We start from the raw sequence: 18,712 nt of genomic DNA on the forward strand, positions 1-18,712 counted from the left end.
TGTATTTGGAAAAATATATTGTATTGTTTTTTTTTTTTTTTAAAAGGACCCTTCTGATACAGAGCATTGTGCTGTATACATGATTTGCATAAAAGATCTGTTATGACACAAAGTATCACCAATACACAGACAGCATTCTATTATTTTAAGAGAAGTACTTTGGGGCCTGATTCTGCATGAGTGTCTCAAGCAAGGTGCTAAGTGCCCCCCAACCCCTATTGACTTCAATACACTTTTCATGTAATTAGCAATTGCCTCAAATCTCTAGACAGAATCCCAAAATCATTTTTGTGGTGCAGGGCATTCCTTGGGGAATGATAATCAGCCAGGACCAGCTGATGGGCTCATGACAAGTTAGCACAACTATCAGAGATACAATTTTTAGTATACCTTTAAGGGGTTTATGGTTCGTCTTCCGCCTTTTTGAATGTACATGTTGTGATGCCACTATGATATGCACACAGTTCTGGGAATACAGAGAGCATTACAGCCTGTTAGCTAAACAGCCTGCCAAGGGTCTGATCCAATTCCTACAGAAGTCAATGGAGTTCTTTCCATCAACTTCAACAGACACCAGATCAGACCTCAGGCTCTTTGTCAATGCTCCATTTAGCTTCTAGGGGCCAGATATTGAAAAGATCTCAGCTCCCATTTATGCACTGAAATCAATGCCCAGATTTTTTTCCCCAAAAAACTCAGCCAGAAGGGCTCTGAGCATTTTGGAAAAATCTGGTGATAACTGTCACATTAGGAGCTGCTGTGTGCGGAGCACTTTTGAAAATCTGGCTCCAATTCATCCTGATAAGTCTGGTTCTGAATCAGACCCCAATCCTGAAAACACTTCAGTGAGGCTATTCAAGTGAAGTTAAGCAAATGTGTAAGTGTTTGAAGGACTGGGGCCTTAATTCTTAATGTTGTTTAATATACTGTTAATTTTTTATCTAAATAGTAGCACCTAGATAGCATGAAATTCTATTAGAATTATGTCCAGCAGTTTGAATGGTCTAACAAGTAATAAAAAAATGAACAGATGTTTGTTTTGGGGAAATTATAGGTACCATGTACAAAGTCCAAAAAGTAGAACCACTGTTGTACTATGTTAGCAACAGACAGATTAACCACAGAGAGTGCTCCCATTACAGACCCAATCCAACAAACCACCTAAGCATATGTTCAATTTTAAGCATGAGAAAAGTTCCACTTAAAACAATGGGGCTACTCATATGTTTAAATACTTTGCCTGATCAGGGCTTATATGCAGTAGAGCACAGCTACAGGGTAGGTCCTACAGTAACCTGCAAGAGGAGGTTTGGGCTGGCTAGGTTTTAATGGGTCTCTGAATAACTGTTTTGGTTCGTTGCACAAAGCCACCTTACTCAGGGCTTGTCTCCACTTACCGGTGGATCGACGCTGCGGCGATCGATACACCAGGGGTTGATTTAGTGGGTCTCGTGAAGACCCGCTAAATAGACTACAGATCGCTCTCATGTTGACTCCAGTATTCCACCGGATGGAGAAGACTAGGAGGAGTCGACGGGAGAGCGTCTTCCATTGACATAGCATAGTATGGACCCCACGGTAAGTAGATCTAAGCTATGTTGACTTGAGTTATGCTACTAACGTAACTCAAATTGCGTAGCTTAGGTTGACTTTCCCCCATAGTGTAGACCTGCCCTCAGATTTTTCACAGGGGATGGGAATTTGTCATGATGGTATCTTAAGGCGAGATGTTCTTTGCATTTGATTAAAAAAAAAAAAAAAAGCTATTTTGTTTAAATAAGACATTTGCTGCACAAAGTAAATCCTGCTCTGGGAAGTTTTTTTGAAACGTGAAATTTTAAACAGTTGCTTTGATATTCAGGATCACATTTTTCAAAGACTGTAGCCTCTAGTTTCCAATGCATGTAATTGTGCACAGCCTTGTGTGCAGGTACAAGTCACTGCATGTGCATGTGAGAATGCAACATATGACTATATGTGCAAAGTGGTGCAAATGGAATGTTAGAGGCCAATCTCAGGACACTGAAAATCTGGCCCTCACTTCAGTGTCATGAAAATCCCACTGACTTCAAGGCGTCACAAGGCAATCCAGGGCAGAATCTGCGCTAGTTTTTTAACTAATCCGGTATGGAGTCTGCAGGACACAGCGAAGCTGTATGGGCTCCACTTTGAATGATGGAGTAGGTCTGCTTAGGTGCTTGTGTGTGAGAGGATGAGGAAAAGATGGGAGGGGGGGGAGCTGAAGTTGACACAGAGATACTCTGACCTCCATCACTAACCACAGCCACGTCTGTTGCCCCTTCTTGAATCAAAGCATTGAGCCCTTCCAAGTCAGAGCAGCTGATTCCAGAATCATTGATGAAAGTCTGGCTTGCTGAAGCCCTGTGACTACTGACTGAAGCAGCAGGAATCAAAGTCTGGTGGAGAGTACTGCTGTCACTTTGGTCGTGGGCAGTGAGAAGAACTGCTGGCTGCCCCACTGACACAGCTTCGCTTTGAGAAACAGGGGGATGAGGCGGTGCCAGCAGACTGACTTGGCGCAGTATTTGCAACTGGCTACTTGCAGATAGGTCTTCCTGATTCTGGCTAACTAATGTGGGAGGCATAACATTCACTGAAGCAGCCTGAACTGTTCCATTAGCTTGAGGCACTTGATGGCCAGCAACGATCTTGACCCTTTCTTCATTGTAAGGAGAAACCTGAGTGGCTTGAATTGGAACTTGAAGGTGACTTACAGTAATCGGGGCACTGGTCTGTCTACTGGGGTCCATGTGCAACTGCAAAACAGCCAATTCAGTACTTTTGGTCCCATTATACTCTCTGTGCTGCTTCTTATGGCTCCTAAGAGAATCTTCTCGGACAAAGGAAGCCTCACACAGGCCACATTTAAATGCTTTCTTGGCATCCAATTTGGCTACTTGCCTGGAGCTGCCCTGCTTTGACTTATCTCCCTCTTTCTTCTCAGTAGTTTGCTTTTTAATCTTGACTTTGTCTCCATGGGCTTTCTTCACGTGCGTGGTCAGATTGCTCCGCTGCTTGGTATCAAAGCTGCAGAAGTCACATTTGAAAGGGCGATCCTCGCAGTGAATTCTCTCGTGCACCTTGAGAGCTGCCTTGTTAGAGCAAGAGTAGTTGCATTTTGAGCACTTCACTGGCTGCTCAGGCTGATGGGTTCTTAAGTGATGCCGAAGGGTTGTTTTGTTTCCGCACTGGAACTCGCACTCTGGACACTTGAGTGTGTTCTCCATGCTGTGTTTGATGCGGATGTGCGATTTCAGGTTCCCTTTCATGGCACAGCGGACGTCACAGAACTCACACTTGTAAGGCTTCTCTCCAGAGTGCACACGCATGTGCCTCTTCAAGTCCGAGTTGATTTTAAATTTAGCACTACACATCCGACACTGAAACGGAGCATCTCCTGTCAACAAAACACGCATTTAAATTAGAGGAGTCAAGCCACGAATCTACAGGACTTCCTGGATAGACTGAAAGCTTCAATTAACTGCATAAACTTAAACTGGTACATGAACCCAATTTGTTCCAGTTAAAATTTCCCAACATATTTCCACAATGCACTAAATTCTTTAGTAAGGTGAAATTCAAATGTTGCATTCTCTTGTTTCACCTGAAGCTGATCAGACACACTTTTGTGTGGGAAACACAGTAGCCACTCCTGGCTCAGAGTGCTTTTGGGTAGAGAGAGTATTTGGGCATGCTTGCAGGACCCTGCAGTTCCTTGGTATTTGTATTCCAGATGTTCTCCACTTCTAGTTCATTTTAGGGGTATGAATGGTGGAACACTGTTCCAAAACAAACTACTGAAGATTCTCAATCCTCCCTCATTAATAAGATTGAGCATCTCAACTAATGCTTTTAGCTAACTGAGATAAACATTAAAAACCGAAGAAGTTGTGTCTCTGCTAGATTTTGATGCATTATAAACCTTTCCTAAATATACACGTTAGCATATACATATAACTGTAGTCATGCTGAGAACTTAAGTATGATGGAGTATTAAATCAGTTCCAAACTATGTGGAATTAAATTACTAGCTAATCATCTTTTTAAAATATTTTGATCATAAAATATTTACCACTGAAGACCCAAACTAAAAATCATCCTCCAAAATAATTTACACGTCTGTTCCTATTCTTCTATGCTACATTTGCCCTAGAATATTTGGCTCAAATTTCTTATATTTGTAGAATCTGGTAACTAAAGGTGCAGTGTTCAGCTAGATTTTCAGTTTTTGAAGCAAATGTTGAAAAAGCAAAGAAGGAAGGTGATAGGGAAGGACAACACTTAGTAGCATATACTTGGATGCACAGAAAATACACTGGTTACTCCAGATTTACAAGATATTCCTACAGTTTGTATTGGGGAAAAATTTAATTGTATTGTAGTGGGGCACCATAATTGGAAAAGAAAAATTAAAAGACTGAAACATGCAAAAGATAAATAATGATGTATGGATTCATATGAGTTTACTTATATAGAAATGTAACATTAGGGAACTATTTAGTATATAGTTTTGTCTTGCAATTCAACAGTTGGAAATGGAGGATTCTGCGTTATGTGACCAACCAACTTTCCACAAGCTACAGTAAAAGTTAATTAGGATGCATGTAGGAGTGTGTGCCTGCACAGTACATGTACATGCACAATTTTTTATGGGGACACACATGAAGACTAGAAATAGCTGCAGCTGAAAATCTGAAAATCAAAGGATTCAAATGCTAGATCTTGCAAATGTTTTTGTATTTGCTCAACTTTAACCTCATGAATAATCACTTCAAGGGAACTACTCACATGGGGAAAGTTAGTTATGTGTATAAGCATTTGCATCTTCAGGGCCTAAACCTCTGTTCTTTGCATTTCCTTGTGTTCGAAGGGTTGTCACAATATGTGCGGCCAAAATAACCACATATATTTAATTCATAATCACTGGATCAAATCCAGGGCTTGGATTTATAAGACAATGACTCCATTCAGAATATGATGATTTAAAAAACAAAAGAAGCTGACTGTAGTAACTAGCATTAGCAAAACAATACTATTCATTCTTAACAGTTCTTCTCTGATCCACTTGAACAGTAAGACATCATTTTGGTATTACTCTGTCACGCCATGGAAGGAGAAAAGTGAAAGAACTATAAGGTGCTATGTAAGACAAACAAAATGCAGGAATGTACTAAGTTCAGTCAATGCTTTGTTCATTAATAATCAAACTGCATATGGCTAATTTATTTTACATGTTAATATTTTATAGATCTTTGTGATATCTGTATAATTTTGCATAATTTGTTTATCCAGCTACATATGTCATTGATTTAGCTGCTTATTTTTCAAATCAAGTTGTGGCATACTGTGCAAATCTCACATCTGTTTAATAATTGAGATATATAGCGTATTATGTTTGTGATAAAGATTTTTATTAACGAAGATACACTAGCAACTAATGTAGCTTATTTATTTTACAGTCACAGTTGCATACTCTTCTAGTTGAATTGTAAGATTCCACTATTGAATTTTTACGAAGTTTACTGATGAAGGCATAGTACATATTTCAATAGCTCAATTTTCATATATTGGACTGACAGTGTTACTCACTTTTGTACTCAAATTCTGCAATACATATGTTTTCTAAATTGCAGATTGATCTATTATACATATTTACACTACTGGCCTTGCACAATTTGACACTGGCAGAGGTAAAAAAGAAAGTCAGGGCCCTGATCCTGAAAACTATTACTCATGTGAATTGTTCCACTGAAATTAAGAGAATGAAAGGATTAATCAAATTAGCAAGGGTGTATAAAATCTGACTCCAAATTATATACAGTAGAACCTCAGAGTTACGAACTGACCAGTCAACCACACACTTCATTTGGAACCGGGAGTATACAATCAGGCAGCAGCAGAGAAAAAATAAATAATAATAAAGCAAATACAGTACAGTAGTGTTAAACGTAAACTACTAAAAAAATAAAGGGAAAGCTGCATTTTTCTTCTGCATAGTAAAGTTTCAAAACTGTATTAAGTCAATTTTCAGTTGTAAACTTTTGAAAGAACCATAAAAGGTTTTGTTCAGTTACGAACATTTCAGAGTTACGAATAACCTTCATTCCTGAGATGTTCGTAACTCTGAGGGCTTGGCCACTTGCGAGTTACAGCGCAATAAAGGAGCCCCGGGCGCACTAGCTCACTACCCATTCACACTGGCAAGGCACACAGAGCGCTCTGACTCCGCGGCTACAGCGCTGCTGGTACTCCACCTCGGCGAGTAGAATAACGTTTGCTGCGCCCCCGCAAGAGCGCCATGGCGCCAGTGTGAATGAGGTGTTGCATTACTGTGCTCTGATTGACCACTGGAAACATCCCATAATCCCCTTAAGTTAAGTGGCCACTCTTGTCATTGTTTTGAACTCACTGTAGGAAAGCTGTAAGAATGCGGATATGCCCTTTCAAAGCTCGGTTTCTGACAGCTGGCTGCTTATCTGCTCCGGAACAAAGGAATGCTGCTTGCTTTGAGTGAGAGAGAGAGGTGGGGGGGAGGTCTGCTGCTGTCTGAACTTACAAGACAGCATGCTCACACACTCTCAGCCCCCCCAAAAACCCACTCTCTCTCCCTCCACATACACTCAACATACTCCCTGTCACATTCCACCCCACCCCCCACATTTGAAAAGTACATTGCAGCCACTTGCATGCTGGGATAGCTATCACAATGCACTGCTCTTTGTGGCGTTGCAAGAGCTGCTAATGTGGCTACGCCAGTGCGCTTCCAGCGGAGTGTGTAAACACTCAGCAGCATTTTCCCTGCTGCAGTCTCTGAAGGCTGGTTTAACTCCCAGCGCTCTACAACTGCAAGTACAGCCATGCCCTGAGGCTCTACTGTAGGTCACGAAGACATTTACCTCTATGAATTTCTAACAGATTTCTGGTAGTACAGAGAATGGTTGATTCAGTACCATTAGGACCTGCATCCTGGATACAAGTCTGAATTTTTCTTTTAAACTAATCCACTCCACTTAATTTCTTAGTGAACAATAGGGATGTAATCATTTTTTAAAGCTTTGTATTTATATGCAACGAATGACACAAGTTCTTCATATCTAAAAAGATTTACTTGGGAAAGATAGAGTTTAGTTTCTTGCTCTAAAGACTTGACATCACATACTGAGCAATGAAGGGAAGTAGAAACAGAACAGGGTTAGGGTCAGAAAAGACCTCAAATCTGTAGAAACAGGAACACAGCTCCCACTTCAACACATTCCCTCTTGCCTCCTAGCCACCACAGGACATCTGCAAGAGTGGGCATTCCTAGATAGATAGGAGGTAGGGATGAAATCTGACCCCACTACAGAATGAGGTGTTCTCAGAGGTAATCCATACAAAACTTACTGGAAGAACTCCCCTCTGTTTGCAATTCATCTTAGATTCAAGCCTGGAAGGGCAAAGGCAGATGCAGCATGGTTTCAAAGGGAGCTGTGCTGCTAATGAAGTGAAGAGTCATGAAACCTAAAGTGAAAGGATAACTTTTCTATGTAGATAAATTGGGACTATGCTGACTTCTCAGGAGACCCTAGAGAATCTGCTCCTGGCACATGCCTCTTTCCCTCATCCATCCTGGAACAGCAGGGAAGAGACCATTTTAATTCCACAAGTTCTAGTATAAGAAGTCAAATTATTTATTTGGAGAGGGAGCATGTGGCCCTGAAAGGACAACTTGACACAAAGGCTGTGCGTGCTTTTAAACTGGCAAAGCAAGACTGCGTTCTCATGACCATGTCACCCTATTTACTTGCTAAATATCACAAAGGGCTTATTCACTCCTTGTTCTTCACTGGCTGAATCCTTCGGAATCAGGGCCACTTGGCCTCCCAGTGGCAGAAAGTATATAAGTGCCAATTCATCAGTCTTCACAGGTGGCAGTGAAAAGCTACCTTACTCTGGTGGAAAAGCGGAGAAGAATAAAGCAAAACTACTGTTTTCCTTCTCCCGTGGATTAATCCTTCCAGGAGCACTACTGCTACAGTTTACATATATGTACCTGTGTGTAATCTGTGCACACTTGCGTTAGAGGAGGTAAATCTACATCAGGTGTTCTCTGGACTGTATCTATCATTACTATCTGACTCACCCATGTACAATTCCTACTGGCCATCACATCCTGTTATGTAGCAGCAGAAACAGGTGAACCTTGTAAAACAGCTCCCTAGTTGTCCTGCCTGTGGCACCACAGCAGATTTGTGAAGCATAAAAGACTCTTCTGCTAAGGACAGATTGGTTTGACCCTCTGCTCCTCTACATTTCACACGTGATTTATTTTTTTTATCTGCTGGAAATAAATTCCACACTGCCTACATCTGAACTAATGTACAGTGTAGTACTTCAATTCTGAATCAGAACCTAGAGCAGGTTCAAAGCTAATATGGTAAACCCTGAATAGTAATCACTTTACAGCTAACATTCACAGAATTAATCAAATCTGTAAAGGACAACATGGAAACCAATCTAATACCACAGAATAAGCGAAAAACATTGTATGTCAGAGATAACTGTACAGTCACACAAAAATTCTGTATCTTTACAAGCTACAGGAGAAAATCTGATTAAAAGAGAATTTAGGAAAATAATTTAACTATAAGAAGTTATGGATTTAGTGTTTGCAAAAGGTGTGTGGGCTGACAGCCCTGGAGACTGAAATCATCTATCCACAAGTATAGCATGGGCAGCAGCAAGGCCAGTTTCCTCATACTGTCCTGCTAACATGCCTCAGCCTTGACCTGGAGGGGACCCCACCAGCAATGAAAGTTTAACTGAATTTAGTAATTTGCAGATGTAAACTAAGATGAATTAGGCAGAAATTAAAATAGTTCAAGGGTGTCTACATTTGGAGATTGCACTGGTTTAACTAGTTCAATATCGCAATCAATTTAGTTAAACTGTTGCAACTTTTCTATAATAGACTCCAGATTGGGAGTTAGACACCTCGGCACTTCTGAAAATCCCACTGGGCACCTATCTATATCTTTAGCATCAAAATACCTCAAATATGGCCCAAGGCGTTTTGAAGTCTTACAGACTGAAATTCTGGTCTAGACTTACCAGTATGGGATCTGAGATGGACAGTAAGCTGGCTAGAGTTGCGGCTCGCATAAGGACAGATCTGGCATTTAAAAGGACGCTCATTTGAGTGGATGCGCTGGTGCTTGTTGAGACTGCTGTTGTCGGCAGCTGCATAGTCACAGTGTTTACACTTGTAAGGTTTCACCCCAGTATGGGAACGCATGTGCATCTTCAGCTTATCTTTGCGACTGAAGCACTTGCTACACACCTCACATTTATGGGGCTTATCTCCTGAAAACCAACAAAAAAGCATCTAAATAAGAACTTTTGTAATGACACAATCTTGGAACTAAACAAAACACAAAGAAACTATATAGAATTTTCAAATCGCCATAGCCTGAATTTTCCAAAGGCCTCCTTAACTTCACCTCCAATGTTTATGCCTTTAAACACCTCCACATTAACCACTCTTCCTAATAAGCACAGAAAAGATGGTAAGGAATCAAGCACAATTCAGAAGACCCTTTGAAAAATTGTCCCCTTACACTAGCTTTTGAAAGTTCATTTGAAAATGATTTACATTTTTTTTTAAATTATTGTGTCAAACTAAAAATTTGTTAACTTCTTGTCCTAATCTATAGTACAATGCGGTGATGCACTGAAAAAGTAGCTTCCCATTCATGCCACATAGGTTCCTGTGTGTCAGTGATGAGTGAAGCGTACATCATTTTTGATGTTCTGAAATCTGAGGGCCAGATGACTAAGTTACAAACTGGCCTATACTAAAGTAGTTTGTACCATAATGTGGGACTTGGCATGTGAAAGAGACAGTTCTTGCATTCCAAGAAGCTAGGGGAGGGATTGTGCCTCTTGAACATGTAGGTTGTACCACCTAAAACTCGACGCTTATTTTGTGGGAAAACATCTATTGACAATAACAAGAAGGAAAAATAGAAGGTGATGGTTTTAGATTTTACCTGTGTGTGTTCTTAAATGACGTTCCACGTCTTTCATACCATATGATGTCTTGAATTGGCAACCTGAAAATAAATTAGATACCACAAACAAAAAATTAGATTTTTAAATTTAAGAAAAACAAACAAGACAACGGGACGGGGGACATGTACTTTGACAGATTCGGGATGTTGCCTTTCTCGGCATATATCTGTAACATTGCTGTGTCAAATTTATCAACGCTCTGTGTGTGTAAGTCAACACTGCCGGAAAATGTAGTCCACATCTTGTTTGCATATACTTACTTACAATAAGTAAGTAGCTATACTTACCTATAAACTTTAGTCTTCTAGTGCTTCCCTAGAAGATAATTCATTCTCTGCATTAATTCATTCTGGAATTTCTCGTGGTAATCTCTAAAACAAATTGTGTGGAATCTCTGCCTGGGTTTTGAGATGCACTCTACAGTACACAGGGGACACAGGGAGACTAATTAATTTCACATATAGTCTCAGATTAGAGATAGTGGGTGCCTAGCTAACACATTTGGGCCTTCATTCTCAGGAGTTTTGCCTGAGTCAAGAATACTGGATAGGGCCCTGAAAGTTTGTGTGCGCGCAAACTAAAACTGTGCATGTGAAATAAGATTCTCAGGTAAAGGAAAGATTTGAAACAATACTGTAAACTCTATTTAAATAAACAAGACTACCCATGTGAGGAAAGTTTAACTCCCAAGCCTTGCAGCACTGAATCCTATATGAAAGAATTAAGCATCTGTTTTGCAGGAATTTATATGGTAACTTTGCCGATTAATATGATTTAAATATTGACAATATTTAAAACCAGTCCATCCTTGCAAACGCTTTGGTTCATCAGAGCTGTGGATACAGTGCAAATAAATTTCAGGATTCTTCACATGAGTTGAAGGATTGGGAACACAGTTAGGAGGATACAAATCAGGCCCTACTTTTACAGCGATGTGTGTCAGCACACCTGGAAGCCAGGTAGAGCCCCATTGATCCTAACCAGCACACATCATTAAAGCAAGATCAGAGTCTGAGGGTTTGATTCTACTCTCACTGAAGTCAATGGCAAAACTCCCACTGACTTTAATTGTGTAGGATCAGGCCTAAAGAAGCATATCATGTTGTCTTCTGGATTCTGTGCAGATTAATTTCATGAAATTAGGCAAACCTAGCATATTTATAACTATACTAAACACACCAATTGCAAAATGAAAGAAAAAAGAAGACATAGCCAATACCTAACCTGGATAGCAGCAGTTCAATTTCTTTTGGACAACTGCAGTAGTGGATTTTCTGGAACGCGTTTTTGATGATGGGGCGACAACAGTGGCAGTCTGAGGTTCACGGCTCTCATTGGGCAGATATGTTTGGTAGCCATGCTCAAAAACAAACTCTGGAGCAGAAACTAAAAACATAAAATGGCCCACTTTCTTAGTATAAACATCTTCAATCTGTATCAAATTCCATTAAGCATCACCCGTACCTAGTTCTAGTTTTACAATCACATTTGCCTATTCTTTTATAAAATGTTTTTCTCTATTACAAGTGAAAGCCCCAAGTAAGCAAAAAAAAAAAAAAAAAAATGACAAAGGCCCCTATCCTGAAACTGGATATGCATGGCCTGCAAAACAGATGCTTTGCACCAGTACAAAGTTGCACTGAAGCCCGTGGGATTTTGCACAAGCACAAGGATGTGATGGTGTGGATCCAATTGCAGGACTCAGGGCTAAGTCAGTTTCTTCTGCTGTTTGTGCGGGGGGGTTACTTATATGAGTACAGTTATGTATGTTGTTAAATGTTAGCAGGATCAGAGCCCTAAATCAGTATTCAGGGGAAACAGCAAAACTGGCTTTATACAAAATGCTGTCAAAAGTATGAAGTAAACAAACTGAAAAAAATAGTTGTTTTTTTTTAAATATCTAATCTCTTTCAGTTACAGGAATTTTAAGTTATCAACTGTAAACATAGTAAGAAAAAACATTTTAATGCGGACTAATTAATGGCTTTTAAGTTGATTAAATCTCACCCCTGTCCTAATATCAAATAGGTTGGTATTATTGCCCTCATTTTACAGGTGAGTAAATAAGAGGCAGATAATTTAAGCAATTCATCCAAAATCCAGTGAATCATGGGCAGGGATTTAAACTCAAAAATTCCTGGCAGCCAGCCCTGAAATCAGTCCACTTGACTATCCAATTTTTCACTCGTTTTAAGGCTTTTGTATATCAGATTCTTTATCCCAAAACATTTCTGCAAATCTCTCTGAAAATTTATGTGTCTGTTCAAATTAGTTCAAAGTAAATGAGGCCCTGAGCCTGAAAACATGCACGCATGTAACTTTATGCAAGTAAAGGTCTGCATATGCTTCAGCCTGACTTAAACCTTTGCAGAGGTAGGAATACTGAGTATCACGATATTTCTAGCTAATTAATTGTGGAAGCAGTTGTTCCAGATGCAGTGTTCTCTTATGAGGAGGACCTGGACTGAGGATCAACAAAAACTCTAAGCCTGTGTTTGTTACCCAAGGGCACCACTAAAAATGCCCTTTCATTAAGTGCTGGCTGCACGTCACATCAGGCTTAAGATATTATAAATGGATTAATAGTTTTAATTGTCAAATTAAGTGCATAGCGTTATACCAAAGCTAACCAAATAGTCAGTTTGCTTCTTCTTCCTTCACCAAATCATATGTGAATACTTGTGTGCAAACTGGTATTTTAACTGAATGTGATGGGGTACATGGATTTACATTTCTATTTTCTTATAGGATGTCTGCTTTCAAATTCCTAAGCAATACCTGTGATGGTCTGAGTCTCTGAAGTGATTGTTCTGGTTGTGGTTTGAGTCTGTGTTGATGGCACAGTTTCTTCTGAGACAAACTGGACTGTACTAGTGGTTCCATTTGCACTGATCAGCTGACAGCCGCTTTGCTTGTGAGCAACGAAGGCATCTAGGTTATTGAACTGCTGCTTGCAAATGCCACAAATGTGAATATCTGGGGTGAGCTCCACTAGGACAGTGGTGCCTCCTGGAACTACAAAAATGGAAGGAGATCAAATAATTTACACTGATGAAATCAAAACATTCCTACACAAAAGCGAAGAGAGACTCCAATAAGATTATCAATTATCATATGGATTAGGTCCTCGATTACTATATCATGCATTCAGTTTCTCATTGAATAACTGCAACGTTTCCGTTTCAACTACTACTGGGAGAGCTATAATAGGACCTGTGAAACCAAAATGCTGAACTCTATAAATACTGTCCTCTTCTTAGCATAGCATTCAACAGATGACAGCACATGGGTGTTACAACCACTGAAGAACTAAACATATTTAGTGGTATATGAAGCTTCTGGGCACTGACTTCAGTAGGAGTTGATTGTGCTGAGCAGCCTGAAGTGCAAAGCCACTCGATCATCGCCAACCTAAAAAAAAAGTTACACTAAGGTTCCTGGGAAACGTGATTCGTGAAGCCTGCATGCCTGCAATGCTGAACCGTAGGTTGCTGATAAGGCTACATTCTTTTTCCATGTTACACACTAGGCCACAGGGGCTTGCATGACAGTTGCAGTCTGGTAACTTGCATCTTTGCATGCTGCGCAGTGACACTCTCACAGCCAGGCGGCTTGCACAATGCCACTGTGCACTGGACCAATTGCTCCTTGCATTAGGCCCAGGGAGCTTGCCCTATGCACCCGGGGAGCTTTCCCAGAAAATGTGCTCCAAGTATGGGGCGGGGGGGAAGTGTGTGTGTGGGGGGGAGGGGGTCCTTAATGAACATGGATAGTCCTGGAGGCAGCATGGAGTGCACCCACTATCTCTAATCTTCCCCTGCCTCAGTGCCTCCCCTATCCCTAACTCTCCGACATGTCCCATCTGCCTTCTCCCAAACTCCTCCTAGCTCCCCTTCTTACAGTTACTACTCCTTAACAGGCAGCCCTGACTGCCCCCACACCTCTAACCTATCCCTCTGCCCTACTTCTGCCGCCCCTGCTCCCACCCAATACCCCCCAGTGGGGGGCTAGAACAGTCCCCGCCCTTCACTCCCGGATCCCTCTTTCTCCCTGACCCCCGATCTCGTCTCCGGAGGAGGGCTGGGGAGGGGAGGCGGCAGGCCAGAGTCGATCTCCGCCGGGCAGCGCCTATCGCCTGCGGCCGGGATGAAGGGGCTTCTCCTAGGCGGGGTGTCGGAGCCCGGGACCCGCTGCGGTCCGCCCTCCCCGGTTAGCGACGGGACCGGGGCGGCTGATGGCTCCGGCCGCCTCCCCCGCTCTCCGCGGAGCGACCCCTCGCTGCGCCCCGGCACCTGCTGCTCGCCCAGGCCCCGGGCCCCCTGGGGAACTCCGAAGCGGGGCCGCCCGGGGAGCCTCGCTGCGCGCCGGGGCAGGCCGCCCAGCCCCCTGGCTGCTCTCACTCGGGTTCCCCCGAGCCACGTTCCCGGGCTTGGCTCCCGCCCGCTTCTTGCGCTACTCAGGTTTCGGGGCCTGCCCGGGCCCCGGAGCGCGCATAGCCCGCTCGGCACTTACACGGCACGGGGCCCGGGAAGCCCGGCGCCCTCCCGCCGCCCGGGTTCATGGCGCGCTGCACGGCCTGGCCCGGGAGCTCGGCCACCGGCAAGGAGCTCACTGGCGGCGGGGACCCCCCCGCCCCGGGCAGGGACGGACGTGGAGAAGCCCAAGCCGAGCGTGCCCGCGCGCTGTGAGCATGCTCAGTGACAGCAGCGGAGGCCGCTGCCCTCCCGGGCCCCGGAACCCACCTGCTCGTTCTGGGACGGCACGTGGGGACACAGGGGACCAGGGCGGCTGCTGCGCCTCGCCTCCCTGTGCAGCTCTAGGCAGGTGCCTGTTTAGAGTCTCTCTACACTGGGCCCAGGCCGCCGCCAGGTCTCTGTACAGCGCCAGGCAGCCGGCTGGTGAGTCTATAGACACTCGGTGCAGGCTGCTGCTAGTGCCGTTTATAATCTATACCTAGTGCGCTGCCTGCTGCTGTGTGTGTCTCTGCAGGCTGCCGCTTGCTGGTTATTCTCCATGCAGCTCCACGCAGCATGCTGGGCTGGTGCTGTAGCCTGTCTCTCCCCAGCTCTGCACAAGAGGGTGCTCATGTTTACCCATCCCACACAGGGCGCACCCCGCACGGCTCGTACAGCTTGGGTAGATACAAGCCCAACAAGGCAAATTAAGTGCCTCCAAGTGACAGAGGGGTAAGTCTGTATCCACAAAAACAACGAGGAGGAGTCTAGTGGCATAAGCTTTCGTGCGTAAAAAACCTACTTCCTCAAATGCATGGAGTTTTTTACCCACAAAAGCTTATGCCCAAATGAATCTGTTAGTCTTTAAAGAGCCACCGGACTCCCTCTCCATTTGCATTCCTGTGTAGCCACCCCACAGGTAGATTCCTGGACACAGACCTAGCTGAGCAGGACTTTCCCTACAATCACTACTCCCAGGCTACTATGTACTAGGTATCAACTGTAAGAGGTGGAATAGTCTATCTGCTGTGCTCTCAGTGATTCCTCTGCTAGTTCTGAAGTGGAATAGAAGCAGCTTCCCTCAAATGCAGAGGGGACAAAGAGCTGGACCAGGTCGGAGTGGGAGAAGGCCACCGAGGGAGCAGATTGGAAAAGTATTATGTGATTATGTAATTAAAGACTAGATCCCAATGCAGCTCCACAAAGGGGGTGAATTAAGGTTGAACAGGCAAATTTAATTCTGACATTGCCTCACTTTTGAGTGCTTGACTTTGCACCCGGAATATTCTTTTTGCCTAGTCCTTTGTGTGTAGTCAATTATAAATGCTGGCAGTTTAGTGTATACTCTAACCACATGCACATAGTTCCAGATTACAGTTCACGTTACAATTGGAGTTCTACTACCCTGGGAAAGTGGCATCCACATGATCTCTCTCTTGATTTATTTTGTCAAAACAATATGCTGCAGACATAGGACCGACTAGGATGCAGGAGGGGAAAATCCTAGTTCTGGTCTCCAGAGCAGAGCCCGCTGAATAAATGTGTTGAATAACACATGGTAGGTTTAGGAAGAAGATGATTGAAAACACTACATATGTCCCTCTTTGAGACTACAGGTAAATTTTAATCCCAGTTCTAGATATGACGTCTAAATAATACCATAAAATTATTTAAAATAATCCCCAAATTTGAATTAAGCCACAGTGGCTTTGATAACCTGAACATCAATATGGTTTTAGAAATGCATTTGGGATCCTCAAATCACACTAGACTAGACTTACAGGATTTCCATTAAAACTCTGGAAACACACCTTCTATTGTGTCAGCATAAATATATAGTTATTGCCTATAAAATGAGTTTATGAAAACATAACCTAGAAGTAGAAAATATGATAAGTGCTAATGATGCTTTCTTTGGAGTGTGTCCAAAATATATCATGGTTAAGATATTTACAACAATCAGCCTTAATCTATTTTTCCACAGTTTAGAGAAGGCTTCATCGTTGAAACATCACCTCTCATCCTTTTTACTATTTTTTGCAATAGTAAATTAATATTTACTTTTATCCAAGGTAGATATAACCAAATTATTTTTTTCTGCAATAGTAGTATACTTCATTTCAGCTGCAGTTGTACCTTGGAGTGTAGAAAGAACGAGGAGTACTTGTGGCACCTTAGAGACTAACAAATTTAATTTGGGCATAAGCTTTCGTGGGCTAAAACCCACTTCATTGCATCCGATGAAGTGGGTTTTAGCCCACGAAAGCTTATGCCCAAAATAAATGTGTTAGGCTCCAAGTACTCCTCATTCTTTTTGCTGATACAGACTAACATGGCTACCACTCTGAAACCTGTCACCATGTTGGAGTGTAGAATAATTTGTTTTAATCAGTTTTCACTCTGTTATTGCCTTCCATCAAAACATCAGCCTGTCGCAATTAGAAAAAGATAGTATAGATCTCAGACATTATTTGTTTTGGGTTTTTGTTTGTTTTCACTGAATTTATTACCTATGGAAGGGGCTAGAATGACATCCAGGAAGACTGAAGTCCTTTCTTTTTCCACACAACAGCTACAGCATAGGCAACAGAATTGAAAATGTACTCACTGATGTGCCTTCTCTTTTGGACTGGGTGTCTGGAGACACTTGGGTAACAACTTTTAATTGATACCAGTGAAGACTGGAGTTGAACCAATGAGACAGAGGCGCTGGAACTAGGGGTGCTGGGGATGCAGCAGCACCCCCTGGTTTGAACTGGTTTCCATCATATACGGGGTTTACAGTTTTGTTCAATGACTTTCAGCACCCCCAGTATAAAAATTGTTCCAACGCCACTGGACAGAGGTGAAAGGCACAGTAGCCAGTCCATTAACAATCTTTGGGACCATCCAGTTCCCCAACAATCACTATTACTTAGTCAGCTGAATATGATTAAAAAGAAGACTTACATTAACTCATAGGAAGTACATTATACAATAGTGCTGTTATCACAGCAGCGGCACAGCTAAACCATGCCGAGTACCTACTTATGGGGTTTAGGCGGGTTTATACTTGTCACCACTAAGCTGTGCTGCCACGGCTTGTGCTACTGTGGCTACGCTACTATATTTATACTCGTGCTAGCTCTCATCGAACTAGTGCAACTCTGTGTATGCGAGCTACAGCCCTAGCTCATAGTGTAGACATAGTGTTAGATGCAGGCTAACATCACTCCTACAGCTGGCAGCTCATAAAGGAATGTATTTCCCCTTATTCCTGCCATTTCTCTACTAACAAGCATTTGGGGGCCAGTCCAGCATCTCAACAGCAGCCTGAGCTGCTTAGCTCCCTATGCTTGCAAGGAAAGGACTGAGGGCAATCTGAGGAAAGGCATTTGCCAGCACCTCCTGAAATGAAAAAGGGGGGCAGCTGCACTCTTTTACTAATCTATGGAACTTCACACAGAATGTTACAAAGCAGTTCTGAGTCACAGCATCGCTGAAGATCAATTCAGCAAACTTCTGTATTTAACTACACTAAACAACATTTAACTTTCAAAAGAATCACCCAGTTGCATGAAAGGTTTGCACGGAAATATTCCTATAAACACTAATGCATATGGATAACTTGACTCACAGAAGTACCTTTTGTCAAGTGCATAATGTTTGCAGGGTCAGGGCTTTATTTAAATTGAAAGCTGTTTTGGACAGAGACCTGGTTTTCATATCTGTCTTTATAGGCCTTAGCAAACATTTGACGCTACATAAATAATAAATAAAACACCTTGCGGTATGAGGATTGACTTTTGACAGTATAATACTATATTGAGAGCTTGAACCACCGAGCAGACTCTGTGGAGCTCACACTTGATGCTATTTCCAGCCTATAAGGCATAAATCAGTATGCATGCGTAATCTTTTTCACCCTTAACCTGACTGAAATGAAAATACCACACTGCTGCAGGCCCTCTCCAAGTGCTGTGCAAGTGAACTAGGCTCAGAAAAGACAAATGTCAATCATGAAAGACGAATTTAAAAAACATATGGGTGTAAAGAGTTCCCTAACCAGGGAATTCTAAACAGCCATTTCAGAGCACTGCATTGGACAACCATGGCCTAGCTCAGGGGCCTGAGGGCTGCATCGGGTTTCCAAAATTGTATGGAGGGTCGGTTAGGGGAGGCTGTGCCTCCCCAAACAGCCACACATG

General features: G+C 42.6%; 1 protein-coding gene and 1 long non-coding RNA gene across 6 annotated transcripts in view; one reads left to right on the top strand and one right to left on the bottom strand.

Annotated features, from left to right (window-relative positions):
- ZFP64 (ZFP64 zinc finger protein) lies at nt 1-15,239 on the bottom strand. Of its 5 annotated transcripts, none has more exons than XM_042858350.2 (6): nt 15,025-15,239; nt 12,850-13,086; nt 11,296-11,457; nt 10,050-10,112; nt 9,112-9,363; nt 1-3,418 (listed from the first exon to the last, which is right to left on the bottom strand). In XM_042858350.2, exons 1-6 carry the CDS (start codon nt 15,101-15,103, stop codon nt 2,118-2,120), a joined length of 2,094 nt encoding a protein of 697 aa, XP_042714284.1. In that variant the 5' UTR covers nt 15,104-15,239; the 3' UTR covers nt 1-2,117. The 5 variants fall into 5 exon arrangements, with proteins under 5 accessions (XP_042714284.1, XP_005284235.1, XP_005284234.1 ...); XM_005284178.5 differs by lacking the exon at nt 15,025-15,239 and adding an exon at nt 14,814-14,947; XM_005284177.5 differs by lacking the exon at nt 15,025-15,239 and adding an exon at nt 14,584-14,718.
- LOC101934839 (uncharacterized) overlaps nt 14,831-18,712 on the top strand; it is a 24,783-nt gene continuing 20,901 nt past the window's right edge. Inside the window, exon 1 of the long non-coding RNA XR_006176401.2 lies at nt 14,831-14,969. This is a non-coding gene — a long non-coding RNA (uncharacterized LOC101934839). The remainder of the gene's footprint in view (nt 14,970-18,712) is intronic.

The sequence above is a fragment of the Chrysemys picta genome, chromosome 13, assembly GCF_011386835.1.
Source record: "Chrysemys picta bellii isolate R12L10 chromosome 13, ASM1138683v2, whole genome shotgun sequence".
In the NCBI taxonomy this organism is placed as follows: Eukaryota; Metazoa; Chordata; order Testudines; family Emydidae; genus Chrysemys; species Chrysemys picta.

Coding starts and splice junctions, on each gene's coding strand:
- ZFP64 (XM_042858350.2), bottom strand. CDS start 15,103: ATGCTGCGTGGAGCTGCATGGAGAATAACCAGCAAGCGGCAGCCTGCA. Junction 9,364..10,049: donor TCATTTAAGAACACACACAG/GTAAAATCTAAA, acceptor GTTGGTTTTCAG/GAGATAAGCCCCATAAATGT. Junction 3,419..9,111: donor CCATCTCAGATCCCATACTG/GTAAGTCTAGAC, acceptor TTTTGTTGACAG/GAGATGCTCCGTTTCAGTGT.